This window comes from Oncorhynchus masou, unplaced genomic scaffold (assembly GCF_036934945.1).
Source record: "Oncorhynchus masou masou isolate Uvic2021 unplaced genomic scaffold, UVic_Omas_1.1 unplaced_scaffold_33___fragment_6___debris, whole genome shotgun sequence".
In the NCBI taxonomy this organism is placed as follows: domain Eukaryota; kingdom Metazoa; phylum Chordata; class Actinopteri; order Salmoniformes; family Salmonidae; genus Oncorhynchus; species Oncorhynchus masou.
The window spans coordinates 179706-205953 of NW_027016549.1; the positions used below are offsets into that span (position 1 = coordinate 179706).

General features: G+C 44.3%; 1 protein-coding gene across 1 annotated transcript in view; it reads right to left on the reverse strand.

The window, feature by feature from the left end:
• LOC135538744 (SH3 and multiple ankyrin repeat domains protein 3-like) overlaps positions 1–26248 on the reverse strand; it is a 245766-nt gene that overhangs the window by 58663 nt on the left and 160855 nt on the right. Inside the window, exons 12-13 of the mRNA XM_064964649.1 lie at positions 24896–25077; positions 820–933 (exon numbers count right to left, since the gene is read on the reverse strand). Coding sequence (XP_064820721.1) covers positions 820–933; positions 24896–25077 — 296 coding nt within the window. The remainder of the gene's footprint in view (positions 1–819; positions 934–24895; positions 25078–26248) is intronic.

Sequence of the window (26248 nt, forward strand, 5' to 3'; positions counted from 1 at the left end):
TTTCTCTGGAACTCTATTGGAGCGATGCGACAACATTCTTCCACGAGAATAGTGGTGGAAATCGCTAACACAGGCGCCGCTACAGAATCTCCCATAAGTGTTCAATTGGGTTGAGACCTGGTGACTAAGACTCAAGTGTTGCCATTATTTTGGCAGGTACCTGTATGTTTTCCCCCATGTCTTTTTATGAGCTCTTTTTAACTTCTTTCTGAGTGAGACACCTCCTCAACAGAGTATGTGAGAGTAGATCATGTGTTTGTGGGCATCTTCAGGTGTGTGTGTGTGTGTGTGTGTGTGTGTGTGTGTGTGTGTGTGTGTGTGTGTGTGTGTGTGTGTGTGTGTGTGTGTGTGTGTGTGTGTGTGTGTGTGTGTGTGTGTGTGTGTGTGTGTGCGTGCGTGCGTGCGTGCGTGCGTGCGTGCGTGCGTGTGTGTGTGCGCGTGAATGTGCGTGCATGCATTTGTTTGTGTGTGTCCGCAGTCAGGGTATAAATATTAGAGGTCAGCATACATAATATTGTACATACAGGGCTGAGTCAGCACTGTGGACAGCACCTATAGCTCCACCAGCCTGTTCAGCACCGTGGACAGCACCTATAGTTCCACCAGCCTGTTCAGCACCGTGACCAAACACCCATAGTTCCACCAGCCTGTTCAGCACCGTGGACAGCGCCCATAGTTCCACCAGCCTGTTCAGCACTGTGGACAGCACCCATAGTTCCACCACCCTGTGGACAGGGCTCGGTCACCCAAGTAAGTTCACCCAGTGAATAGTGAGAGTGTATGTTGTGTATGCCCGTGTGTGTGTTCTCCAGTCCTTACCTAGCCGAGGGTCATACTGTCTCATCTGAACCTCTTCCACACAGTCGGCAGGGAACCAGCCTGTTCTCCCCTTGACCGTGCCCTCCCAGAAACCTCCTTCTCCTATACTCAACACTGACACAGGGGGGGAGAGAGAGAGAGAGAGAGAGAGAGAGAGACAGACAGACAGAGAGAGACAGAGACAGAGACAGAGAGAGAGAGAGAGAGAGAGAGAGAGAGAGAGAGAGAGAGAGAGAGAGAGAGAGAGAGAGAGAGAGAAAAATAGTTAACTACAGCAAATGTACAGTACATTGCAGGTTAACAGATGAGTCTCCACTGTGGCTGAAAGGGAAGTCGATGTTACAGAATGTTGAGTGGAGTCAATAATCACACAGTTCTTGTATCCTTTGTGTATAAAGTGGAGACAATTGAATGTTTTTATTTAAATATTAACCTTTATTTAACCAGGATGTCCCATTGATGTCAGAAGGCCTCATTACCAAGGAATACCTGACATTTTATTTTCTCAAAATAACAGACACGGCAATCACGAAGTAGCTAGCCATCAGACATTGCATTAGAAGGGGATGTGTGTGCTCTTAGTCAAGGCTGAGAACTTGTGTGTGTGTGTGTGTGTTCATGTGAGCCCTGCTGTGGTAATTAGAGATGAATGTATGGTTGATATTGATCTTCGCTGCAGGACTGAGACAAGCGCTCATTTCCACTAAGCTCATCCATTACCCTAACACACACACATATATTACCCCTAGCACACACAGGCTAACAAGAAGGCTAAAGAGCTGGACACACATATATTTTGTCACACACACACACATTACCCCTAGCACACACAGGCTAACAAGAAGGCTAAATAGCTGAACACGCATATATTCCAGCACACACACATACACACACACAAGAAAACACACACACACACACAAACACACACCAGAGAACACCAGCTGGAACTCTGGCTGTGCTTCACTGAGCCTCATCCTTCCATGGTTGCTAGGTTACGGCAAAGTCAGGTTGCAGCATGGGGCTGGTCTGGAGAATGTTTGAATGATGGGATGTTAACATGTTGGATTATTGGTATGTCAAAATGATTTTCCTGAATAGCAGGATACATTCGCAACAGTTGAATTCTTACATCACAGGACAGGTGACGTCACAATCATTTGGCAAATGCACAAGCACTTCACTAGCCTCCGAGTTCACATCTGCTACATTACCAATAGGAAATCAGCAAGGAACCAGACACCCAGTCCAAGAGCTCTGAGCACAGGCAGGGTTCACTATGACCGGGAAAAGCAGTTGCATCGACCCTTTCTGGTGGAGGAAACATGCTCTGATCCCTCTCTCTGATCATAGCTTAAACCTGCATCATTGTGAATCTCCTGCGTATACGCCCTCTCTACCTCTCTACGCTAACTTGGCACGGAATCAGTACACAGCACTAAGCCATCAGCTTGCCTTCACTCCATTCAGAAACGTGTCAACAGTGAAAAGTGGTCGACCTTCAGGGAGCTGATTCCCCCCCTCTAATTCACCTTCTCCAGCTGAATACACCCTGTGCTAGCTGTAATCAAGGACCAGGAAACCAGCCTGCCAATTAGCAGACAGCCACTTTAAGCTCCTCAAAAACCCCACAGCATCGCGTCACCACTTAATCCTCTCTCTGATATCAACTCATATCCCACATCAACATTCATAATTCAAATGAAATGTTTCATCTGAGTCACTCCAAACTAACACCTAAAATCACATGAACATTGTATTCTATTCATGACAACTATAGTCCCCTATATTGATGAATGTCAACTATTGGGTATGTAAGAAAAGTGAAACTTAAAAAAAGTGTGCAGGAATGTTAAGTATCATTTGGAGTCATGTTTTCTATTCCAACCCAGTCACAAGACATGAGCCAACGATTTAACTGTCATGGATCCGTCCAGAACATTCATTACGCACACCTGGCCCCTATTCCTAGTGATTAGTAACTGTATAAGTGTGTTCTTGGTTTACCATGGTGCTGTCGATTATTGTTACAATGTCCGTTGGTGTGTGTGAGTACCTGTTTATTGTTTTTTGGCATTCATCCCATTGTGGATTGTGCAGATGATTACGGGTCTTGTCCCATGTGTAAATCATTGTGCGCTTGTGTTATTTATTCGAGGTACTCCTCTTTTGTTTGGGTTTCAACCCTGTGTTTTGTATAGTGTTTTTTGGTCTTCGTCCCCGTGCATTTCACACAGCACGCCGTAATTTGGGAGTAATAAAAAAAAAACTATTATGCATTCCTGCGCCTGTCTCCTGAATCATTTATACCAACGTGACATTAACAGTGTGCTTCATGCGGCAGGCTCACCAATAAAACCGGAAAACTGTTCACATGAACACCATGCAACGACCCCTGACAGTGCCGCAAACACAACCCGACTGACCAAAGATGACCATGATCGATCACTCTGGAGAGAGTGAAAGAGAAGGGGGGGGGGTAAGAGTGAGTGACAGCAGATGAAATACACTTTATAAAAACCTCAAATAACCCTGGTCCCTCGAGACACACACAGAAAAAAAAACAGATACAGTCACATACACAGAACAAGGCCTGTTTTAAGAGTGTCACCCTTATACTGCCACTCTCTTGTGGCGTGTGCCAAGGCCTGGTTGGCATGCCACATGACTACTGTCCGCGGGAAACAGATGTTGGCACTCAGTGGCCCTGAAACAGAGCTGTGTGTGTTTAGTGACTAAGTGGCACCAGAGTTTCTTTCACTACCCAGGATGCATTGGGGGAAAGGCCAGAGAGAGGGAAAGAGGGAGAAACATAGAGGGAAGAAAGTAGAGAGAGGGAGAAGATATTAAGGAAATATTTAGAGTTCAAGAGGAAGGCAAGGAGGAACATGGGGGAGAAATAACAGTGAGAAAATTAGGGAAATAGGACATGGGGTTGATGGAGAGGAGAGAAGAAGCATAACCAGAAAATAATAACAGTAAGATGAGGGACTGAGTCAGTGACGGAGGTTAAAGCCAAACGCTCATGGTGTAATACAGTGTAAAGCTACACTAGCCAAACAGTTCACAATCAACACCTCAGCAGGACATAGATCAGCCAAACACTGGACAACAACTGCTACAGTACTACACCACCACAGGCTTCATACGGGTTCATAATCACCTCCACCGGTACACAGCAGTGGGTGACAGAGGAGGACAGATGATCACAACACAGGGTTTCAGTCACCTCATTGAACAATAACAAATGCTTTGGTGGTATAGTGCTTTAAACTTGGTTTCAAAACATTTCACTTAGTAAAGTGGCAGAAACTCAACTAATCTTGAATGTGTAGTAGGCAGCACAAGCAGGCAGCACAAGCAGGCAGCACAAGCCGTAGGAAACAGTCATAGCTGCAGCAATGGGTCATAGTTCCCATTATATTCTATGTGAAGAGTTAGTTATACTGGACTGGGAACTCAACAGAGTCTTCACACCTCTGAGAGCCAGGGTGTTATGCAGTCATTCCACTGGACAGCTATTGTTCCACACAGCATTTTACTGTTGCTGACAAGGACAGGCCCAATGAAATACTAATAAAGTCATCATACACAGGGGATGGACAAAGAAAGAGGAAGGGAAAGAGAATGAAAGACAAAGAGGGATGGTGAGAGAGGTGAGAATGAATGGGAGCTGGAGAGAGATACTGTACAAAAGGAGCAGAATAAACCTCATTAGAACTTAAACTATGATTGGAAGGTTATGCATTGAACTGAGGTGTGTGTGTCTGTATACATTTCTTTGAATGCAGAGTATGTAAGTGCAGTAGTGTGTGTGTGTGTGTGTGTGTGTGTGTGTGTGTGTGTGTGTGTGTGTGTGTGTGTGTGTGTGTGTGTGTGTGTGTGTGTGTGTGTGTGTGTGTGTGTGTGTGTGTGTGTGTGTGTGTGTGTGTGTGTGTGTGTGTGTGTGTGTGTGTGTGTGTGTGTGTGTGTGTGTGTGTGTGTGTGTGTCAGTGTCCTGTCTGAGGTTGCCTGTGGTTGAGTGTCACGATGCCTGGTCCAGAAATAGCATCAGTGGCGATGCAGAGTTATTTATACTCCACACACATCCTGCCCTGCCTGCAAGCTCCACCGCATCCCCACCAAACGAGCGCGCGTGTGTGTGACGACCGACAGCTCATTTTAATTTCAGCCAAGCCTCGCGCTACTGCTCAAAGCTGAGTCATTCACACACACATAAATATTCACTCTCCCCCAGCACACACTAAACCATACTCTCTCTCTGTCTCTCTTGCGCACTAACACACACACAGCAGTATACCGTGTATACCCCCTTGACTTTTTCCAAAAATAATTACTTTACAATCTTATTCTAAACTCGATTAAATGTTTTCCCCTCATCAATCTACATACAATACCCAAAAATGACAAAGCAAAAACAGGTTTTTAGAAATGTTTGCCAGTGTATAAAAAAAAACTGAAATATCACATTTACATAAGTATTCAGACCCTTTACGCAGTACTTTGTTGATACAGCCTTGAGTCTTCTTGGGTAAAATGATACAAGCGGAACCTGTATTTGGGGAGTTTCTCCCTTTCTTCTCTGTAGATCCTCTCAAGCTCTGTCAGGTTGCATGGGGAGCTTCACTGAACAGCTATTTTCAGGTCTCTCCAGAGATGTTAGATTGAGTTCAAGTCCGGCGTCTGGCTGGGCCCCTAAAGGACATTCCACTCCTGCATTGTCTTGGCTGTGTGCTTAGGGTCGTTGTTCTGTTGGAAAGTGAATCTTCGCCGAAGTCTGAGGTGCTGAACACTCTGGAGCAGGTTTTCATCAAGGTTCTCTCTGTACTTTGCTCTGTTCATCTTTCCCTTGATCCTGATTAGTCTCCCAGTCCCTGCCTCTGAAAAACATCCCCACAGCATGATGCTGCCACCACCATGCTTCACTGGTTTTCTCCAGACGTGATGCTTGTCATTCAGGCCAAAGAGTTCAATCTTGGTTTCATCAGACCAGAAAATCCTGTTTCTCATGGTCTGAGAGTCCTTTAGATGCCTTTTGGCAAACTCCAAGCAGGCTGTCATGTGCCTTTTACTGAGCCTGATTGGTGGAGTGCTGCAGAAATGGTTGTCCCTCTGGAAGGTTCTTCCATCGCCACAGAGGAACTCTGGAGCTCTATCAGAGTGACCATTGGGTTCTTGGTCACCTCCCTGACCAAGGCCCTTCTCCTGCATTTGCTCAGTTTAGCTTGGCGGCCAGCTCTAGGAGGAGTCTTGGTGGATCCAAACTTCTTCCATTTAAGAATGATGGAGGACACTGTGTTCTTGGAGACCTTCAATTTTGTAGACATCTTTTGGTACCCTTCCCCAGATCTGTGCCTCAACACAATCCTGTCTCAGAGCTCTATGGACAATTCCTTCAACCTCATGGATTGTTTTTTTCTCTGACATGTACTGTCAACTGTGGGACCTTATAGGTTTGTGCCTTTCCAAATCTTGTCCAATCAATTGTATTTACCAAAACTATTCAGCCCGGTATTAAAAGTTATATATATATATACAGTGGGGCAAAAAAGTATTTAGTCAGTCACCAATTGTGCAAGTTCTCCCACTTAAAAATATGAGAGAAGCCTGTAATTTTCATCAAAGGTACACTTCAACTATGACAGACAAAATGAGAGAAAAAAATCCAGAAAATCACATTGTAGGATTTTTAATGAATTTATTTGCAAATTGTGGTGGAAAATAAAGTATTTGGTCAATAACAAAAGTTTATCTCAATACTTTGTTATATACCCTTTGTTGGCAATGACAGAGGTCAAACGTTTTCTGTAAGTCTTCACAAGGTTTTCACACACTGTTGCTGGTATTTTGGTCCATTCCTCCTTGCAGATCTCCTCTAGAGCAGTGATGTTTTGGGGCTGTTGCTGGGCAACACAGAATTTCAACTCCCTCCAAAGATTTTCTATGGGGTTGAGATCTGGAGACTGGCTAGGTCACTCCAGGACCTTGAAATGCTTCTTACGAAGCCACTCCTTCGTTGCCTGGTCGGTGTGTTTGGGATCATTGTCATGCTGAAAGACCCAGCCACGTTTCATCTTCAATGCCTTGCTGATGGAAGGAGGTTTTCACTCAAAATCTCACGATACATGGCCCCATTCATTCTTTCCTTTACACGGATCAGTCGTCCTGTTCCCTTTGCAGAAGAACAGCCCCAAAGCATGATGTTTCCACCCCCATGCTTCACAGTAGGTATAGTGTTCTTTGGATGCAACTCAGCATTCTTTGTCCTCCAAACACGACGAGTTGAGTTTTTACCAAAAAGTTATATTTTGGTTTCATCTGACCATATGCCATTCTCCCAATCTTCTTCTGGATCATCCAAATGCTCTCTAGCAAACATCAGACGGGCCTGGACATGTACTGGCTTAAGCAGGGGGACACGTCTGGCACTGCAGGATTTGAGTCCCTGGCGGCGTAGTGTGTTACTGATGGTAGGCTTTGTTATTTTGGTCCCAGCTCTCTGCAGGTCATTCACTAGGTCCCCCCGTGTGGTTCTGGGATTTTTGCTCACCGTTCTTGTGATCATTGTGACCCCACAGGGTGAGATCTTGCGTGGAGCCCCAGATCGAGGGAGATTATCAGTTGTCTTGTATGTCTTCCATTTCCTAATAATTGCTCCCAAAGTTGATTTCTTCAAACCAAGCTGCTTACCTATTGCAGATTCAGTCTTCCCAGCCTGGTGCAGGTCTACAATTTTGTTTCTGGTGTCCTTTGACAGCTCTTTGGTCTTGGCCATAGTGGAGTTTGGAGTGTGACTGTTTGAGGTTGTGGACAGGTGTCTTTTATACTGATAACAAGTTCAAACAGGTGCCATTAATACAGGTAACGCGTGGAGGACAGAGGAGCCTCTTAAAGAAGAAGTTACAGGTCTGTGAGAGCCAGAAATCTTGCTTGTTTGTAGGTGACCAAATACTTATTTTCCACCATAATTTGCAAATAAATTCATAAAAAATCATTTTTTCTCATTCTGTCTGTCATATTTGAAGTGTACCTATGATGAAAATTACAGGCCTCTCATTTTTTTAAGTGGGAGAACTTGCACAATTGGTGGCTGACTAAATACTTTTTTGCCCCACTGCATATATATAAATGTCCTATAGCTCGACAGTTTAGAAGGTCCAGAAAGGTACAATAGCAGGCCACTTATATGTTGTATTTTGTAAGGATGTATCGGTGCTAAGATAGGCCCACCATTGGAAAATAGTGATGGGCTTCTTCTGACACTGAGATGCTCTCTCTCCTTTCCAACTCCCCACCAGTTCTTAATGCTGTAACCTATTTACATTCACTCTCCTCCAATAGGCTATAAGTAAGAAAAATAAGTCAAAATAACTGTCCAACAAGTCTGGCTTTTCCTGAGACACAAGATTTAAAAGGAATAGCCGAGGCAGCGGAGAGGCCAAATGTGTAACTGTGAAACAGAACAATGAAGACAGACAGGCTTGAGATGTGTAGCCTAAGTTAGAAGTGTATACATATTAATGATATAATTAGCTCAATATTAGGCTTAATAGTGCAGTGAATATATCCAGTTAATTTAAACTGCAAAATAAAAAAAGTTATCAGATAATGAAATCACAGGTAGCATACACTGTGTGCTCTCGAGGCTGCGCTCCCAGTCCCCGGGCACGCAGTTTGAAAAGCTGCACTATTGAATATTGGGCTCCCGAGTGGCATTGCGGTCTAAGGCACTGCTCAGTGCAAGAGGTATCACTACAGTTCCTGGTTTGAATCCAGGCTGAAACACATCTGGCTTGGAGTCCCCATAGGGTGGCGCACAATTGGCACAGTGTTGTCCGGGTATGCCTTACATTTGACATAATGACAGAAGTGAAATGGCATGTTCTGTTCGTCATCCCAATCACATGCACATGCATTCACCACCTATTACAAGCACAGTAATAACCTATGTAGAACCTATGAAACAACCGAAGTCACTCACTACACATGGCTTGGTGAGGTGGCACAATGTAGGCTTAAGCTACCCTTCAAATGTAAGCCTACATATTAGCCACTAATTGTGGTAGTGTGTTGTGAACAGAAGAGAAGTGCAGGCAAAGCCTTGGGAATTAAGATTACAAATACATTTTATGAGGAGCTTGTTGTTGGAGTACTTCTTCCAGACCGACACAAATAATTGCCACTGCTACATAGATAATCATCGCTACATTACATAGACATGTAGGCTACACTTACAAGTACAACATATTACAATCATCTACTTTGTCACATATGCGTTATTTGACTTCGAGAACCAACAGTGAAGCACTCTTTCCTCAAATAGCAACTTTGCCGCGAAGGGGTTTTGAACTCGCAGCCACCAATTAGTGATAGCAGTAAGGGTAACATCTATAAATTTATTTACAATGTAAACTTACATGTTGTTTAACTTGAATGCTGTGAAAGCACATGTCAAACGTTAAGGATGCATCAATGCAATATTAGCACACAACATTTTGTTATAGACCAGCAAAACAAAAGTAAACCTTGAATTTGTAGGTTTAAAATATCCCTCTGGTGGGCAGGGTTTTTAAGAAATGCCATTGGTTGCTGGATATAAAGTCTAAGATCTTTGATATGAGAAAGAGAGAGAGAGAGAGAGAGAGATAGAGAGAGAGAGAGAGAGAGAGAGAGAGAGAGAGAGAGAGAGAGACAATACTGACAGAGAATACAACACTAACGTACTCTATGAACCTTTCCACCACAGGGACATAGGAGACCATTTGCATAGTGAATACTGTATGCAGTACATACTGTACATGTAGTATAGCATACAGGTTGCACATTTAGCAGTACAACGCAGCATTTGGGTAGCACACTGTGACATTACTATGGTTACAGTGAGAATACTAACACCCGCTGTCCGCCATATGCATATGCAGAAATCATCAGTTCACCTACTCTGCGTCTCACAAAGACACGGTGGTGTTTGGATTTTGGATTTTTGGTTCCAAAGGACAGATTGCCACTGGTCTATGCTTCACAGAGTGCCAAGAGTGTACAGCTGTCATCAAGGCAAGGGGTAGCTCATTTGAAGAATGTCAAATATAAAATATATTTTGATTTGTTTAACACTTTTTTGGTTACTACATGATTCCATATGTGTTATTTCATAGTTGTGTTGTCTTCACTATTATTCTACAATGTAGACAAGAGTAAAAAATAATGAAAAACCCTTGAATGAGTAGGCGTGTCCAAACTTTTGACAGGTACAGTACGTTCAGTAATTGATCATGACAGAGATGCTATGTCTAGTGTGTCTGAGTACAGTCTGACTACAGTCTGTGTGGAACTGCTGTGGGTGGGTGGAAGGTGATGAGTAAGGTGTTTGTTCAGTATGATTTTGTGTGCGTGTGTGTGTGCGTGCGTGCGTGCGTGTGTGTGTGTGTGTGTGTGTGTGTGTGTGTGTGTGTGTGTGTGTGTGTGTGTGTGTGTGTGTGTGTGTGTGTGTGTGTGTACAGGGAGCATTCCAATAACAAGAGTGCAGTTGTTATTAGATTGGGAGCCCTGCACGCTTTATTAAACCTTGGTTCAATCCGCCGTAATAGAGAGAGAGAACAACTGCATCTTCTTGAACACACACGCACACACACACACACGCACACGCACACTTGGGATGCAAGTCTCAAGGTTTATTCGTCTGACCAAAGTCAGTTTGGCAGAAAGGAAAGGGCAGAGTTGGAACATCCGTCCAGAGCCATATCGGTTTATGTCCTGCTGTAAATATTTCCGGTAGCTAGCTAGATGAAGCTCGCAGAGGATATTTTCAATGAGTGTATTTCGCAAGTGAGTAGATTGCATGTGCCATGACGTTAGCATTACAGGCTCACAACCACTGCCTGGCTGTGGCTAAAATGAGCTATCTGTGTCCGCATTGTGTCTGCTGATGTATCCCCAAACTGGTGATCTGTTGGAGAGTTGTCTGTCTGAAGAGCACCCTTCCACCAAAAAAACATTATACTCAAGAAAATCCGACATAAAGCATGATTTGTTATTTGTTAATTCTTTGTTACTTTTACTTCTTATTCTTTTTTTATTTTTTAACTGCATTGTTGGTTAAGGGCATGTAAGTAAGCATTTCACTGTAAGGTGAAATAATACCTGTTGTATTCAGCGCAAATGAAGCAGAAAATGTGATTTAAGTTGAGTATAGGACTGATATCTCTCATCTTATCACAAGCAGAAGATGAATTGGATGAGGGTACGAGATAGATCAGAGGTGAGGAGAAGTAAAGGGGGATTGAGGAAGGAATGGAGGAGCAGAGTGGACCCCTAAGACACAGACCAGTGTAGTTGAATAAAGGAGTGAAAGTGAGCGGAGGGACGGATAGTCACGCTTTCCTGAGACTGAGGCTCTGTGTGTGTTTGTGTTTGTTTCTGTGTGTGTGTGTTTGTTTCTGTGTGTGTGTGTGTGTGTGTGTGTGTGTGTGTGTGTGTGTGTGTGTGTGTGTGTGTGTGTGTGTGTGTGTGTGTGCTCTCAGGGCTCCTTCAGTTCAGAGAGGGCTGGGGAGTGGTGCAGTCCCTACCTCATCTGTATTCAACACACACACTGCGAGAGAGAGACAGAGAGAGAGAGAGAGAGAGAGAGAGAGAGAGAGAGGGAGAGAGAGAGAGAGAGAGAGAGAGATAGAGAGAGAGACAGAGAGAGAGAGAAAGAGAGAGGGGGGGGAGAGAGAGAGACAGAGAGAGAGAGAGAAAGAGAGAGAGAGAGAGAGAGAGAGGGAGAGAGAGGGAGAGAGAAATAGAGATAGAGAAAGGGTTTGAGTGAATGAGTGAGTAAGAAGATGATTCAGTCAAGTAAGAAAGAGAGTGTAACACAGTGGAAGCTTTATTTATGAATGACAGAGGAGGCATGTACAGCAAGAGAGCAGGCAGAGAGGTAGAAGGGACAGAAGTAAGAAAGAGGTAGAGGTTGGAGATGGGAGTGTGAGAGTAGTGGAGGGGGAGGAAAACTCCAAGTATGACTCAGAGGGAGCCCTTCTCTCTCATCTCCTCTCTTCCCTCCCTCCCAACCTTGAATGGATCTACAAAACTCTTTCGTTTTCATTTTCTCCCTCTATTTCATGTATTATCTTTTCTCTTGTCCATTTCTCCGTTTCTATCGGCCTCCATGTGAAGACAAAAATAGAGTTGCTAAGGCCAATTTGGATGCCTAATAACTCGTACCTTTCCTTTCTATCTTTCTCTTTTATTCTCACCTCATTACACTCACTAGCTCATGCTATGTGTGTATACCTTCTTGCTGCACAGCGTGGCTGTGGATAAAAACCTGCGAAAAACAGGAACACCTTGATGTTGCCAGGGTTAAAAGAACATCACTCGAGAGGTCTTAGATCATTGACAGAGTGTCTCTTAATCTCTCATAGACGTCTTTCATTTCAGTGTGTGTGTGTTTGTAGCTGTGCTAACTGCAGTTGATTGATGGTGTTTACTCTGTGATACATGATCAGACCTTAATGAGCTGGACTGTTGCTCCTCGTAAACACTCACAATGACATTGGCTGTCAATAACTGTGTGTGTGTGTGTGTGTGTGTGTATGTGTGGTGTGTTCGTGTGCATTCATACAGTAACACACAGTGATACACCGTGACACAGTAACAGTGTCAGGGCAGGGCTGACAAAGGGAAGGACCTGAAGTACATATGGAGTCACTGACAGTTTCACTGTGTGCTCCCTGCTACGGCTCACTGTCTGGACATACAACGCATTCGGAAAGTATTCAGACCCCTTGACTTTTTCCACATTTTGTTAGGTTACAGCCTTAGTGTAACATGTATTCAATCGTTCTCCCCCCTCATCAATCTACACTATACCCCATTATTACAAATTATTATATCACATTTTTAAAAACTGATATCACATTTACATAAGTATTCAGACCCTTCACTCAGTACTTTGTTGAAGCACTTTTGGCAGCGATTACAGCCCTGAGTCTTCTTGGGTATGACGCTACAAGCTTGGCACACCTGTATTTGGGGAGTTTCTCTCATTCTTCTCTGCAGATCGTTTCAAGCTCTGTCAGTTTGGATGGGGAGTGTTGCTTCACAGCTATTTTCAGGTCTCTCCAGAGATGTTTGATTGAGTTCAAGTCTGGACTCTGGCTGGGCCCCTAAAGGACATTCAGAGACCTACCCCCGAAGCCACTTCTGGGTTGTCTTGGCTCTGTGCTTAGGGTCGTTGTCCTGTTGGAAGGTGAACCTTCGCCCCAGTCTGAGATCCAGAATGCTCTGGAGCAGGTTTTCATCAAGGATCTCTCTGTACCTTTCTCCATTCATCTTGCCTCGATCCTGACTAGTCTCCCAGTCCCTGCTGCTGAAAAACATCCCCACAGCATGATGCTGCCACCACAATGCTTTACTGTAGGGATGGTGCCAGGTTTCCTCCAGACGTGACATTCAATGCCAAAGAGTTCAATCTTGGTTTCATCAGACATAATCTTGTTTCTCATGGTCTAAGAGTCATTTAGGTGCCTTTTGGCAAACTCCAAGTGGGCTGTTGTGTGCCTTTTACTGAGGAGTGGCTTCCGTCTGGCCACCCTACCATAAAGGCCTGATTGGTGGAGTGCTGCAGAGATACTTGTTCTTCTGGAATGTTCTTCCATCACCACAGAGGAACACTTGAGCTCTGTCAGAGTAACCATTGGGTTCTTGGTCACCTCCCTGACCAATGCCCTTCTCCCCCGATTGCTAAGTTGGGCCAGGCAACCAGCCCTAGTAAGTGTCTTGGTGGTTCCAAAATTCTTCAATTTAAGAATTGATGGAGGTTACTGTGTTCTTGGGGACCTCCAATGCTGCAGACATTTTTTGGTACCCCAGATCTGTGCCTCAACACAATCCAGTCTCGGACCTCTACGGACAATTCCTTCGATCTCAAGGGTTGGATATTGTTCTGACATGCACTGTCAACTGTGGGACATAATATAGACAGGTATGAGCCTTTCCAAATCATTTCCAACCAATTGCATTTACCACAATCAAGTTGTAGAAACATCTCAAGGATGATCAATGGAAAAAGGAAGCACCTGAGCACAATTCAAGTCTCATGGGGTTTGAAAAGGGTTTGAATATTTAAGAAGGTATTTCTGTTTCTTATTTTTTATAAATGTGAAGATTTTTTTTTTCTCTTTGTCATTATGGGGTATTGTGTGTATTGGTTGATGATTTAATCCATTTTAGAATAAGGCTGTAACGTAACAAAATGTGGAAAAAGTCAAGGGGTCTGAAAAATTTCTGAAGGCACTGTAAATACACACATATGCAGACAGCTGTCAGTCATTCCGACATTGCTCGTCCTAATATTTACAGTTGAATTTGGAAGTTTGCATACGCTTAGATTGTAGTCGTTAAAACTCATTTTTCAACCACTCCACAAATGTCTTGTTAACAAACTATAGTTTTGGCAAGTCGGTTAGGACATCTACTTTGTGCATGACACAAGTCATTTTTCCAACAATTCTTTACAGACAGATTATTTCACTTATAATTCAATGTATCACAATTCCAGTGGGTCAGAAGTTTACATACACTAAGTTGACTGTGCCTTTAAACAGCTTGGAAAATTCCAGAAAATTATGTCAGGACTTTATAAGCTTCTGATAGGCTAATTGACATAACTTGAGTCAATTGAAGGTGTACCTGTGAATGTATTTCAAGGCCTACCTTCAAACTCAGTGCCTCTTTGCGTGACATCATGGGAAAATCAAAAGAAATCAGCCAAGACCTCAGAAAAAAAATTGTAGACCCCCACTGGTTCATCCTTGGGAGCAGTTTCCAAACATCTGAAGGTACCACGTTCATCTGTACAAACAATAGTACGGAAGTATGAACACCATGGGACCACGCAGCTGTCATACCGCTCAAGAAGGAGAGGCTTCCTGTCTCCTAGAGATGAACGTACTTTGTTGCGAAAAGTGCAAATCAATCCCAGAACAACAGCAAAGGATCTTGTGAAGATGCTGGAGGAAACAGATACACAAGTATCTATATCCACAGTAAAACGTGTCCTATATCGACATAACCTGAATGGCCGCTCAGCAAGGAAGAATCCACTGCTCCAAAACCACCATAAAAAAAAACAGATTACGGTTTGCAATTGCACATGGGGACAAAGATCTTACTTTTTGGAGAAATATCCTCTGGTTTGATGAAACAAAAATAGAACTGTTTAGCCATAATGACCATCGTTATGTTTGAGAAAAATGGGGAGGTTTGCAAGCCGAAGACAACATCCCAACCGTGAAGCACGGGGGTGGCAGCATCATGTTGTGGGGGTGTTTTGCTGCAGGAGGGACTGGTGCACTTCACAAAATAGATGGCACCATGAGGCAGGAGAATTATGTGGATAAATTGAAGCAACATCTCAAGACATGTCACATCCTGACCATAGAACACCTTTATTTTCTATTTTGGAGTAGGTCAGGGCGTGACTGGGGGGGTGTTCTAGTTTATTATTTCTATGTGTAGTCTAGTTTTTGTATTTCTATGTTGGCCTGGTATGGTTCCCAATCAGAGGCAGCTGTCTATTGTTGTCTCTGATTGGGGATCATATTTAGGTAGCCTTTTCCCACCTGTTATTTGTGGGATCTTGTTTTTGTATTGGTGCTTTTGAGGCCTACAAGGCTGTATGTTCGTTTGTTTGTTTCTCTTTATTGTTTTTGTTGCTGGTTCACATTCAAATAAATGATGATGAAACCAAATCACGCTGCGTCTTTGTCTACCCATTTCGGCGATTGTTACAAGACCTCAATCAGGAAGTTAAAGCTTGGTCGCATATAGGTCTTCCAAATGGACAATGACCCCCCCACCCCCCATTCCAATGTTGTGGCAAAATGGCTTAAGGAAAAAAAGTTAAGTCAAGGTATTGAAGTGGCCATCACAAAGCCCTGACCTCAATCCTATAGAAAATGTGTGGGCAGAACTCAAAAAGCGTGTGCGAGCAAGGAAGCCTACAAACCTGACTCAGTTAGACCAGCTCTGTCAGGAAGAATGGGCCAAAATTCACCCAATTTATTGTGGGGAAGCTTGTGGAAGGCTACCCGAAACGTTTGATCCAAGTTAAACAATTTAAAGGCAATGCTACCAAATACTAATTGAGTATATGTAAACTTCTGACCCACTGGGAATGTGATGAAAGAAATAAAAGCTGAAGTAAATCATTCTCTCTACTATTATTCTGACATTTCACGTTCTTAAAATAAAGTGGTGATCCTGACTGACCTAATCATTTTTTACTAGGATTAAATGTCAGGAATTGTGAAAATCTGAGTATATATGTATTTGCCTAAGTGTATGTAAACTTCCAACTTCAACTGTATATATTTCTTATGTACATTATTTTACTTTTAGATTTGTGTGTATTGTTGTGAATTGTTAGATATCACTGCACTGTTGGAACTAGGAACACAAGTATTTTGTTACACCCGCAATAACATCTGCTAAATATGTGTATGTGACCAATGAAATTTTATTTGACACACACACACACACACACACACACACACACACACACACACACACACACACACACACACACACACACACACACACACACACACACACAGACACACAGGCACACATACTGTACATATTCACATATCAAATCAAATTATATTTTTCACATGAGCCGAATACAACAGGTGTAGACAGTGAAATGCTTACAGACATATGTACACACACACACGCATACACGCATACACACGCACACACAGTACATAACGTAATCCTGTCAGGAATGTCAGGGTGCTTACACTTCTGTTCCTGATGTAATGTTCATCTTGATGTATACTGATTTGCTTTGCGTGTGTGTGTGTGTGTGTGTGTGTGTGTGTGTGTGTGTGTGTGTGTGTGTGTGTGTGTGTGTGTGTGTGTGTGTGTGTGTGTGTGTGTGTGTGTGTGTGTGTGTGTGTGTGTGTGTGTGATAGAGGGACAGATGGTGTGGTCAGCAGGGTGCAGGTGTATGTGGGCGGGTTTTTGCTACCTGCTGCGTCTCTGATTGGACAGAGAGAGGTCAGCTGTGACACTCTCGTCCTTCCCCCAGGCCACTGACCCAACCCGATGTCAACGCGCACACACACGAGTCTTAATACCGTCTTAATAAACTTTATCCCCAAAGTTCACTATGACCTCGCACCCAGTCACTTTCTTTTTTTTCTCACAAATTCCCGATCCCTATTGCCTACCACCCCCTTCTCAGTGATCATAATGTAGGCTGAAATCATTCCTAATTTACAACTGTGTTAGAGAGGGAGTGTGAACTGTGTAGCCGTCACTCACTGTGTATGTGATAGGTGAGTCATTCCATGTCATTTCAGCAAGCCATGACACCCACTATCTCAGATGTTTCTGAAAATTGTTTCTGTAGTTAGAAACAGATAAGATTAGCATTCCTACGACATTGTTTTGTCGAAGTAATAATTTCATCCCTGAGAAATTAAGCTAATTGGTTATACTCAAATGTACCCTTTTCTAACAATGAGTAAGACAAAAAAATTATCAAAAGCCACCCACGAACCCCACCAACCCGTATACAATATCAGTTCTCTATGTCTGACAAGTAGGATGGAGCTGTGGCTTGGAGTATTGTTTCTTCATCCTATGTAATGCATTCTCAGTGAATTTGGCAATGTTTTTTATTCCCTGTTCAGAGAAATGTGTTATTGAAGTTATTAGGTGTATGTCCCATCATACATCCATACATATTACCAGGTTCTGACCACTAGATTCCTCATGTCTAACTCATTGGTACTATATTTATTGAATGTGATACGATTCCTATAAATTAAAATGGTCAATTTGGATGCAATCAATTAGCTTACTTTCTCAGAGATTAAATTATATTACAAAAACATAATGTTGCAGGAATGCTTTCAGAACAATCCGATACGTTGGTTGTCAAAACCCAGGTTTCAGATGAAAAACACACACACACATAAAATTTAACTGCAATGGGCTACATTTTTTTTGAGAACATACTTGAAAATACACTACCCACTACAATCTGAATGCATTCTGGCCATTCAATCTCCCAAAAACAACATTGTCAAAAAAAGCATAGGTATAAGTAACCTTTGAGGTTATACAATTCAAATTACATTCCAGAGAAGGATAATTTTGTGCTTTTTGTCAGGTTTTTTAAATGGTAGGAACTAACTTATACATTTGCTTTTATTATTCATGAAAATTGAGTATTTAATTTTAAAGGACAACAATATGCCACATCTGTGTTGTGTTAGTGTGATCAGCACCTGTTGCTTAGTTACAGACATATGCATTCTGGTCTCAGAAACAGTTACATCTGTGTCTTCAAAATTGGAATATAACGCTGTGTGTGTGTGTGTGAGTGTCTGTGTGTGCATTGTCACAATGCTGCATTCCAATGATCTATTGTGCTTATCTGAGAGCCCATTACAGCACTCAGTTCTAGGCGAACAACACACAGACACACAGACACACAGATTTGTGCCTCTGTGCCAACTCGCTAGAGAAGCCCTGAGCAATGACGGCTCCAGGTTTACCAAGTGTTAGCCCTGAGCCACGAGGGTCCAGGTTTACCAAGTATTAGCCCTGAGCCACGAAGGGTCCAGGTTTACCAAGTATTAGCCCTGAGCCACGAAGGGCCCAGGTTTACCAAGTATTAGCCCTGAGCCACAAAGGGTCCAGGTTTACCAAGTATTAGCCCTGTGCCAGAAAGAGTCGAGGTTTACCAAGTGTTAGCCCTGAGCCAGAAAGAGTCGAGGTTTACCAAGTGTTAGCCCTGAGCCAGAAAGAGTCGAGGTTTACCAAGTGTTAGCCCTGAGCCAGAAAGAGTCGAGGTTTACCAAGTATTAGCCCTGAGCCAGAAAGAGTTGAGGTTAACCAAGTGTTAGCCCTGAGCCAGAAAGAGTCAATGTTTACCAAGTATTAGCCCTGAGCCAGAAAGAGTCAATGTTTACCAAGTATTAGCACTGAGCCATGAAGGGCCCAGGTTTACCAAGTATTAGCCCTGAGCCACGAAGGGTCCAGGTGTACCAAGTATTAGCCCTGAGCCACGAAGGGTCCAGGTTTACCAAGTATTAGCCCTGAGCCACGAAGGGCCCAGGTTTACCAAGTATTAGCCCTGAGCCACGAAGGGCCCAGGTTTACCAAGTATTAGCCATGAGCCACGAAGGGCCCAGGTTTACCAAGTATTAGCCCTGAGCCACGAAGGGCCCAGGTTTACCAAGTATTAGCCATGAGCCACGAAGGGCCCAGGTTTACCAAGTATTAGCCCTGAGCCACGAAGGGCCCAGGTTTACCAAGTATTAGCCCTGAGCCATGAAGGGTCCAGGTTTACCAAGTATTAGCCCTGAACCACAAAGGGTCCAGGTTTACCAAGTATTAGCCCTGAGCCATGAAGGGTCTAGGTTTACCAAGTATTAGCCATGAGCCACGAAGGGCCCAGGTTTACCAAGTATTAGCCCTGAGCCATGAAGGGTCCAGGTTTACCAAGTATTAGCCATGAGCCACGAAGGGCCCAGGTTTACCAAGTATTAGCCCTGAGCCACGAAGGGCCCAGGTTTACCAAGTATTAGCCCTGAGCCATGAAGGGTCCAGGTTTACCAAGTATTAGCCCTGAGCCATGAAGGGTCTAGGTTTACCAAGTATTAGCCCTGAACCAAGAAAGGTCCAGGTTTACCAAGTATTAGCCCTTAGCCACAAAGAGTCCAGGTTTACCAAGTATTAGCCCTGAGCCACGAAGGGCCCAGGTTTACCAAGCATTAGCCCTGAACCACGAAGGGTCCAGGTTTACCAAGTATTAGCCCTGAGCCACGAAGGGTCCAGGTTTACCCAGTATTAGCCCTGAGCCACGAAGGGTCCAGGTTTACCAAGTATTAGCCCTGAGCCACGAAGGGTCCAGGTTTACCAAGTATTAGCCCTGAGCCACGAAGGGCCAAGGTTTACCAAGCATTGACACCAGTGCCATTCTTGTATAACTGCAGTAATGGTTGAATCACCCTGCAATCCCCTTGAGATCATTAGTAATGCCTGTCTTTAGACCATGTATGTATGTCTACTGGATTGTATGTGAATGTATGTATGTCTACTGGCTTGTGTGCTTGCATGTGAATGTATGTCTGTCTACTGGATTGTATGTGAATGTATGTATGTCTACTGGCTTGTGTGCTTGCATGTGAATGTATGTCTGTCTACTGGCTTGTGTGCTTGCATGTGAATGTATGTATGTCTACTGGCTTGTGTGCTTGCATGTGAATGTATGTATGTCTACTGGCTTGTGTGCTTGCATGTGAATGTATGTATGTCTAATGGCTTGTGTGCTTGCATGTGAATGTATGTCTGTCTACTGGCTTGTGTGCTTGCATGTGAATGTATGTCTGTCTACTGGCTTGTGTGCTTGCATGTGAATGTATGTCTGTCTACTGGCTTGTGTGCTTGCATGTGAATGTATATGTGCGTGTGTTCGTGCACGCGCTCCAGGTATCCGCCACTGGCCACAGCAGTGTTAATATTCCACACACACTGGGCGCGGCCTGAGACCATTAATCATGTTTGTGAATGTCTAATCTCAATGTTATTTGGTCGGTTTCATTTTCCCGGCTGTCTAGAAGATTTACAATGGTGTGCAGAGGAGAGGTGTATGTGTGTGTGTGTGTGTGTGTGTGGGTGTGTCAGTGCGTTTGTTTTAGGTAGAAAAGCCTGTAATGTAATGGGTTATGTTGCTGGATGTACTTTGTGTGTTTAGTTGTTGTGTGTTAAGACGGTGTGTGCTAGAGTGCATGTGTTTGTGCAAGTGTGAGTGTGTGCGTGTGAGTGGTCTTTGTGCATGTGTGTGTGTGTGTGTCCGTTTCCATGATGACAACAAGTGGCCTATCGAGATGTATCCATCCTGGTGATGCTATCTGATTATAGAGAGGTAGAGGGAAAGGAAGGCCCCTGGGGGATTGTCAACTCTAACATATCCAATGGATCAAGACACATAAACAGACACCCTACTCCATCCCACACCAACACACACATCCAGACACCTCTCTTCATCACCACATATTGATCTAACCCCCCCCCCCCCACACACACACACACACACACACACACACACACACACACACACATCAGATGACTATATATCAGATGACTGTCTGCTGGGTTTGTGGTCCAACAGTGATCACAGAGAGTCTTGGGGTGTCCGTGGAGGTACAATCACATATATGGATACTACAATAGACTATCTATGCATCTGTGGGCTATTTCCACTATCCTTCTGTAGACTAAACTACAGACGAGAAGAGAAGGAATATAATTTACCTTGCTCTTCTTCATCGGATTGGGAGAAAAGGAAAGATATATTACATGTGAAAGACATCGAAAGCGACAAAAATAGATTTGGTGGAACTATGCACATACTACAGTGAAAGATGTACAAAGCTCGTTATGTACTTAAACAGAGTCAAAACTACAACAGGCCCTTATACCAACTACTACACAGTGCTAACTATGACTATACCCTCTGCCACTACGCCTAAACACTAAGCACCAGTTTCCAGGATTGATCAAGACATTTAAATAGTTTTTTAGTCCAAGACAAAGCTTAATCTGTGTCTGGGAAACCAGTTTCTATTATACAGTAAAAATGCCTGGAGGCTGTAGAGTTGCACAGCTGTGTTTACCTTCTGATCCCTGAGAAACACCATTCTCTACAGGACAGAGAGTACAACAAGACCATGTTAATCCATACTATATTGTTTTATTACAGCCCTGGTCTAAAGGCTACAAAACCACTTCACAGCTCACCCGACATACCAAACAACTAACAGGGTTAGCCTAGCCACAATGCTAATCATCAGGGGGAAGGCTAGCTAGCTATGCTACCAAACACACAGTGGGCTATGAGAGTAGAGTTATCATGCAGGCCTGTTGTTTTTTACCCAATCTCAGGGCCTCATACAGGTGTTCCTCTGTTGTCACAGGATGAAGGGATGAGAGTGACAAGAGAAGAATAGGGGGGATGATGAAAGGGAGGAGAGATGTGAGTGAGTAAATGGAGGTTCAACAACAAAGTAAGTCAGGGATACCACTCAACAAAACCAGGCACTTGAAATAACAGCTGTAACAGATAAAGCTGGTTAAAGTAGGTCATTGATGTTTAAAGTGAATAGTACTCTTACAGTGTAAAAGGTAGAAGACAACATTCTTTATTCTTACTAAGGGGGTGGGGGAGAGTATCCCTATCCTTCCATGGCATACCTTCACACTGAAACTGAACATGTGCTCTGGCATCTGCCAACCTTTCTCCCCAGGAATATAGCACGGTAGAGAAGCTTCCTGTCTTTCCCCCTCCTCTTTTCTCATCCTCTCTTTCCCCAGTGTAAATGAGGCCTGTAACTATTAGCAACTCATCCATTCATGAATGCAGATGAGATGGAATGTATTATGAATCAAAGTGGAGACCATCCATCCACAGGGCCTCGGGTCACAACACCCCTCTATGCACTGTGAAGTGGACTGGTCACTACGGGTTAGCAGCAACAAGACCAGGTGGAGACTAGCAAAACTGAAGAGTGGAAAAAAGATTTTTGCCTTCTAATTGGCATTCGATACAGCTTATATCCATGAACTAGAGTGGAAAGAACTACTGGTTGGGCCAGTCTGCTATGTGGGTGGGCCTATGCCCACATATGGCTGCACTGTTGTCCAGTCAATCTATAGATTAGGGCCAAATGTATTTACATTTATTGAATTCCTTATATGAACTGTAACTATATATTTTTTCAGTATACATGGAATCAAAAAGGGGTCTCCTTGGAACCAAAAGGGTTCTCCTTGGAACCAAAAGGGTTCTCCTTGGAACCAAAAGGGTTCTCCTTGGAACCAAAAGCGTTCTCCTATGGCGACAGCCGAAAAACCCTGTCGGAACCCTTTTTTCTAAGAGTATACAGTTAGAGCCATGCTGGTCATTATTATGCAACCCTGCCAGATGGCTCAGTTGGCTGGAGCGCGGTGCGTCAACTCCAAGGTTGTGGGTTCAATTCCAGCCTGATCCAAATGTACTGACTGTAACAGTTGAGAGCATATGCTATACACAGTGTCATGTATTGTCATTCAAATTCACATAGACTGGTGTGTAACACAAGTGGCTACGTAACAGCGCTGTTGACTTCATTCTCAATACAATGTACAGGATGATTTATCAGGTTGGTGGCCATGTGAATAACCTTGAACAAAGCATGGAAATTAGCAAAAAGGTGAATGCAGTTCATTGTGTATGTCTGTTCAACAGAGATGGGAAGTTCTGTGGGTGGGAGAAGGGATTTACTCATCATGTCATTATTATCAGACTGGGTCCCCGAGTTCCTCTATTCATAGTACTCACCCACACTGTGTTGTTTTCCGCATCATAAACAACAACAGTTTGCATCAACATCAAACACACAGTCTAGGGGTGGGAGTGTCTCATACCAGGATATGGGGTACAGAGGAAAGTGCGGTATCTGTGCCTTCAGGGAGAGGTGGTTGTGGGTGTGTCTAAGAGACTGTAGGAGAGTAAAAGCAGTGAACACATTTCACCCTACAGGGATGTGTAGAAGAGTGAAGATAAACTACGTTGCACACGGAAGAAGAATCACTCTGAGGAGGGAGTACGAGGTAGGTGTATGCTCTTGCCCAAACTGTATTCAACCCCTAACCCATAAACCCTCTGTACTTGTGGATATCTGGAAGGCTTTGATAGATGTCAATTACATCACACTGCTTGCTTGGTGAACACTGCTTCCTCCAATTCAGCTCATACTGAGACTCAAACCCAGGAACTCTGCCTCGCCAACACACGCCCTCCTGAAGCGTCTTACCCAGGTAGTGTAAGTGGGGGAGGAGGTAGTGTAAGTAGTGTAAGTGGAGACACTTCAGGCTGAGGAGTGAGTTTCACAGATCCTCATCTGCTACATAAGCAATATGGTGACAAAATCCAGCAGAGCCATTACAATATTGGTTACACCTATCAAATCCTATCAAATCCTATCAAATGTGCATATGGGTTAAGGGCTAGGCGTCAGTTTAGGATTGGGCAATAGAGGCCATGCACTGAAAGGTAGCAACTTATGTAGAATACACACACACCGACTGTACACACACACACTCCCTCCTCAACCAACAACCAAACACTACAGTTGTCTGGGGAACGAAAGGTGTGAGTTTGGATATAGAGGAGTTTGGGAGAGAGAGAGACGGGGTGACAGTAATGTTGGAAAATGTTGTGTCGTTTTACCTTCTATGTCATTAGAGTCATAGTCTGGAGTGAGGCATGGATGGAGAAGAGAACACACAGACACCATGACTACAGCACCATTAGGATTAGGAGCTGCAGAATACATAGACACCATGACTACAGCACCATTAGGATTAGGAGCTGCAGAACACACATACACCATGACTACAGCACCACTAGGATTAGGAGCTGCAAAACACACAGACACCATGACTACAGCACCATTAGAATTAGGAGCTGCAGCTACATAGACAGCCATGACAACGCTGATGAAGAAAGACTGACTTTAAAAGCACTTCAGATGCATTAGATAACAAATGTACCCCTCTCCAGTGGTGAAGTGACATTACAGAGGCATGAACAGAATGAGAGCAGTGGCATGTCCTTTATCCATGTCATGTAAGTATAATGTATGGATGCCCCGTCCTGTTAGCGCTGTAGTACCTCTACTGTTAAACACAACTTCTGTCACATTCATTTACCGACATACACCTGTGACAAGAGTAGTGGAAGTGGTTTGGTGAACCACGCTCGTGTGATGTCTGACCTTGCCTAAGACTAGAGACGAGAGCCAGACTTAATCAGCATATAGTTTTTCACATTATTTCATAGAAATAATACAAGTTTGTGTTCCCAATGCAACAGTAAGATTTCTTGGTTTCCTAAAATGAGATATGTCTGTCTCATTCTAAATTCCTTCCTACATCTGAGACCCCTAGAGTTTAATAAAAACACATGTGAAAAGTGGTTATACCAGGAAATGACAGGTCATTATAACCACTTTATGAACAGTCATAGTGTACTAACCTTTCACTCTCTCTCCACGGTTCAGCTGGATCTCTCCTTCGCCCTGTGGCGTGTACGGTTTGACCACGATGAAGGTACGTCCCGGTACGGCGCTGTAGAGTTTCCGCTTGGGCCCGCTGGCACCGGCAATGGCAGGAGGGGTGTGGGTGGGGGGACTGGGGTCCCGTTGCACCGTACCCGGGCTGTAAACAAACACATAGGTTACCGTGGTAATGCCAGGCAGCTGGTAGCCGAAACCGGTGGTTACCGACATGGTCGGTCGCCAAGGGGATAGTAACACAGCAACAACCTGACGGTTGTCACAGTGACCGGTTGTAAGATAAGTCTGTACGAGTGGTCAACAGTCAACGGTCCCAAAGCAAACCTTGAGGGAAAGTCATGGGATGAGAGGTCACGCCTCCTCCCCTCCTTCTCTAAATCCTTCTCTCTGTTGTTCTTCCTCTTATTCCGTTACAGCAAACAAAATCCCCCTGTCCCCCTCCCTCCACCCCTCTTCTCCTCTCCTCTCGGTTCTCTCCGAGGCAGGAGAAGTAGTGTTAATGGTTAACAGTAACGGAATCGTTCCCGTCTCTGTCGCTCAGATCCTTCTGGCGGTCCCCTTGGGTCACACATATCCTGAGCTCCCGCTCTGACCGAACAGCTCTCCAGAGAGGGGAAGAGATCCCTGCGTCTTTACAGCCTCCAGTGCTCCAGGCTGAGTTACAGATCCCACCTACTCCCCTGGCTCTGGAGGTCTAGGTCCTGCCGTGGAGGAGAGGGAGAGAGGCTGGCTCTGCTCCCCGACCAAGACTCCTTCTCCTGGGAGTCCCTCTCCACTCCCCTCCACCCCTCACACACACGTGCCCGCTCACACACACTCACACACGCATACACACTGGCGCCGACGCTGCTGCTAACCCTGCTGCTGCTACCACTACTGCACTTGGCATCTCCCCTCCCATCTGACGGCTCACACACACTCACACAGCTCTCTCCGAGCATTCTACCCAACACACAAGCAGGCTGCCCCCTCCGCTATTGCGAACACTACACCTCCACTAGAACAACATACGCTAGCAACAGCTTGTCGCGAACACAGTGTGCCGACATACACACACACACACACACGCCGCACAGCACCATTGATCTCCTCCCGCCTGTCTGCCTGTGTGTGTGCATGCGCCACTGCTCCCCGGGGCAGGTTGATATGTGATGCGGGGAGGGGGGGTTGTTGCTGGCTTAATTGTTGCTGGCAATCTACCTCCTCTTGAATCGCCTTGAAACACCTTTTCTCTCTCCCCCTTTCTGCCCATCTCTCTGTCTCTCTCTCTCTACCTTCCCTCCATCTCTCTGTCTCTCTCTCTACCTTCCCTC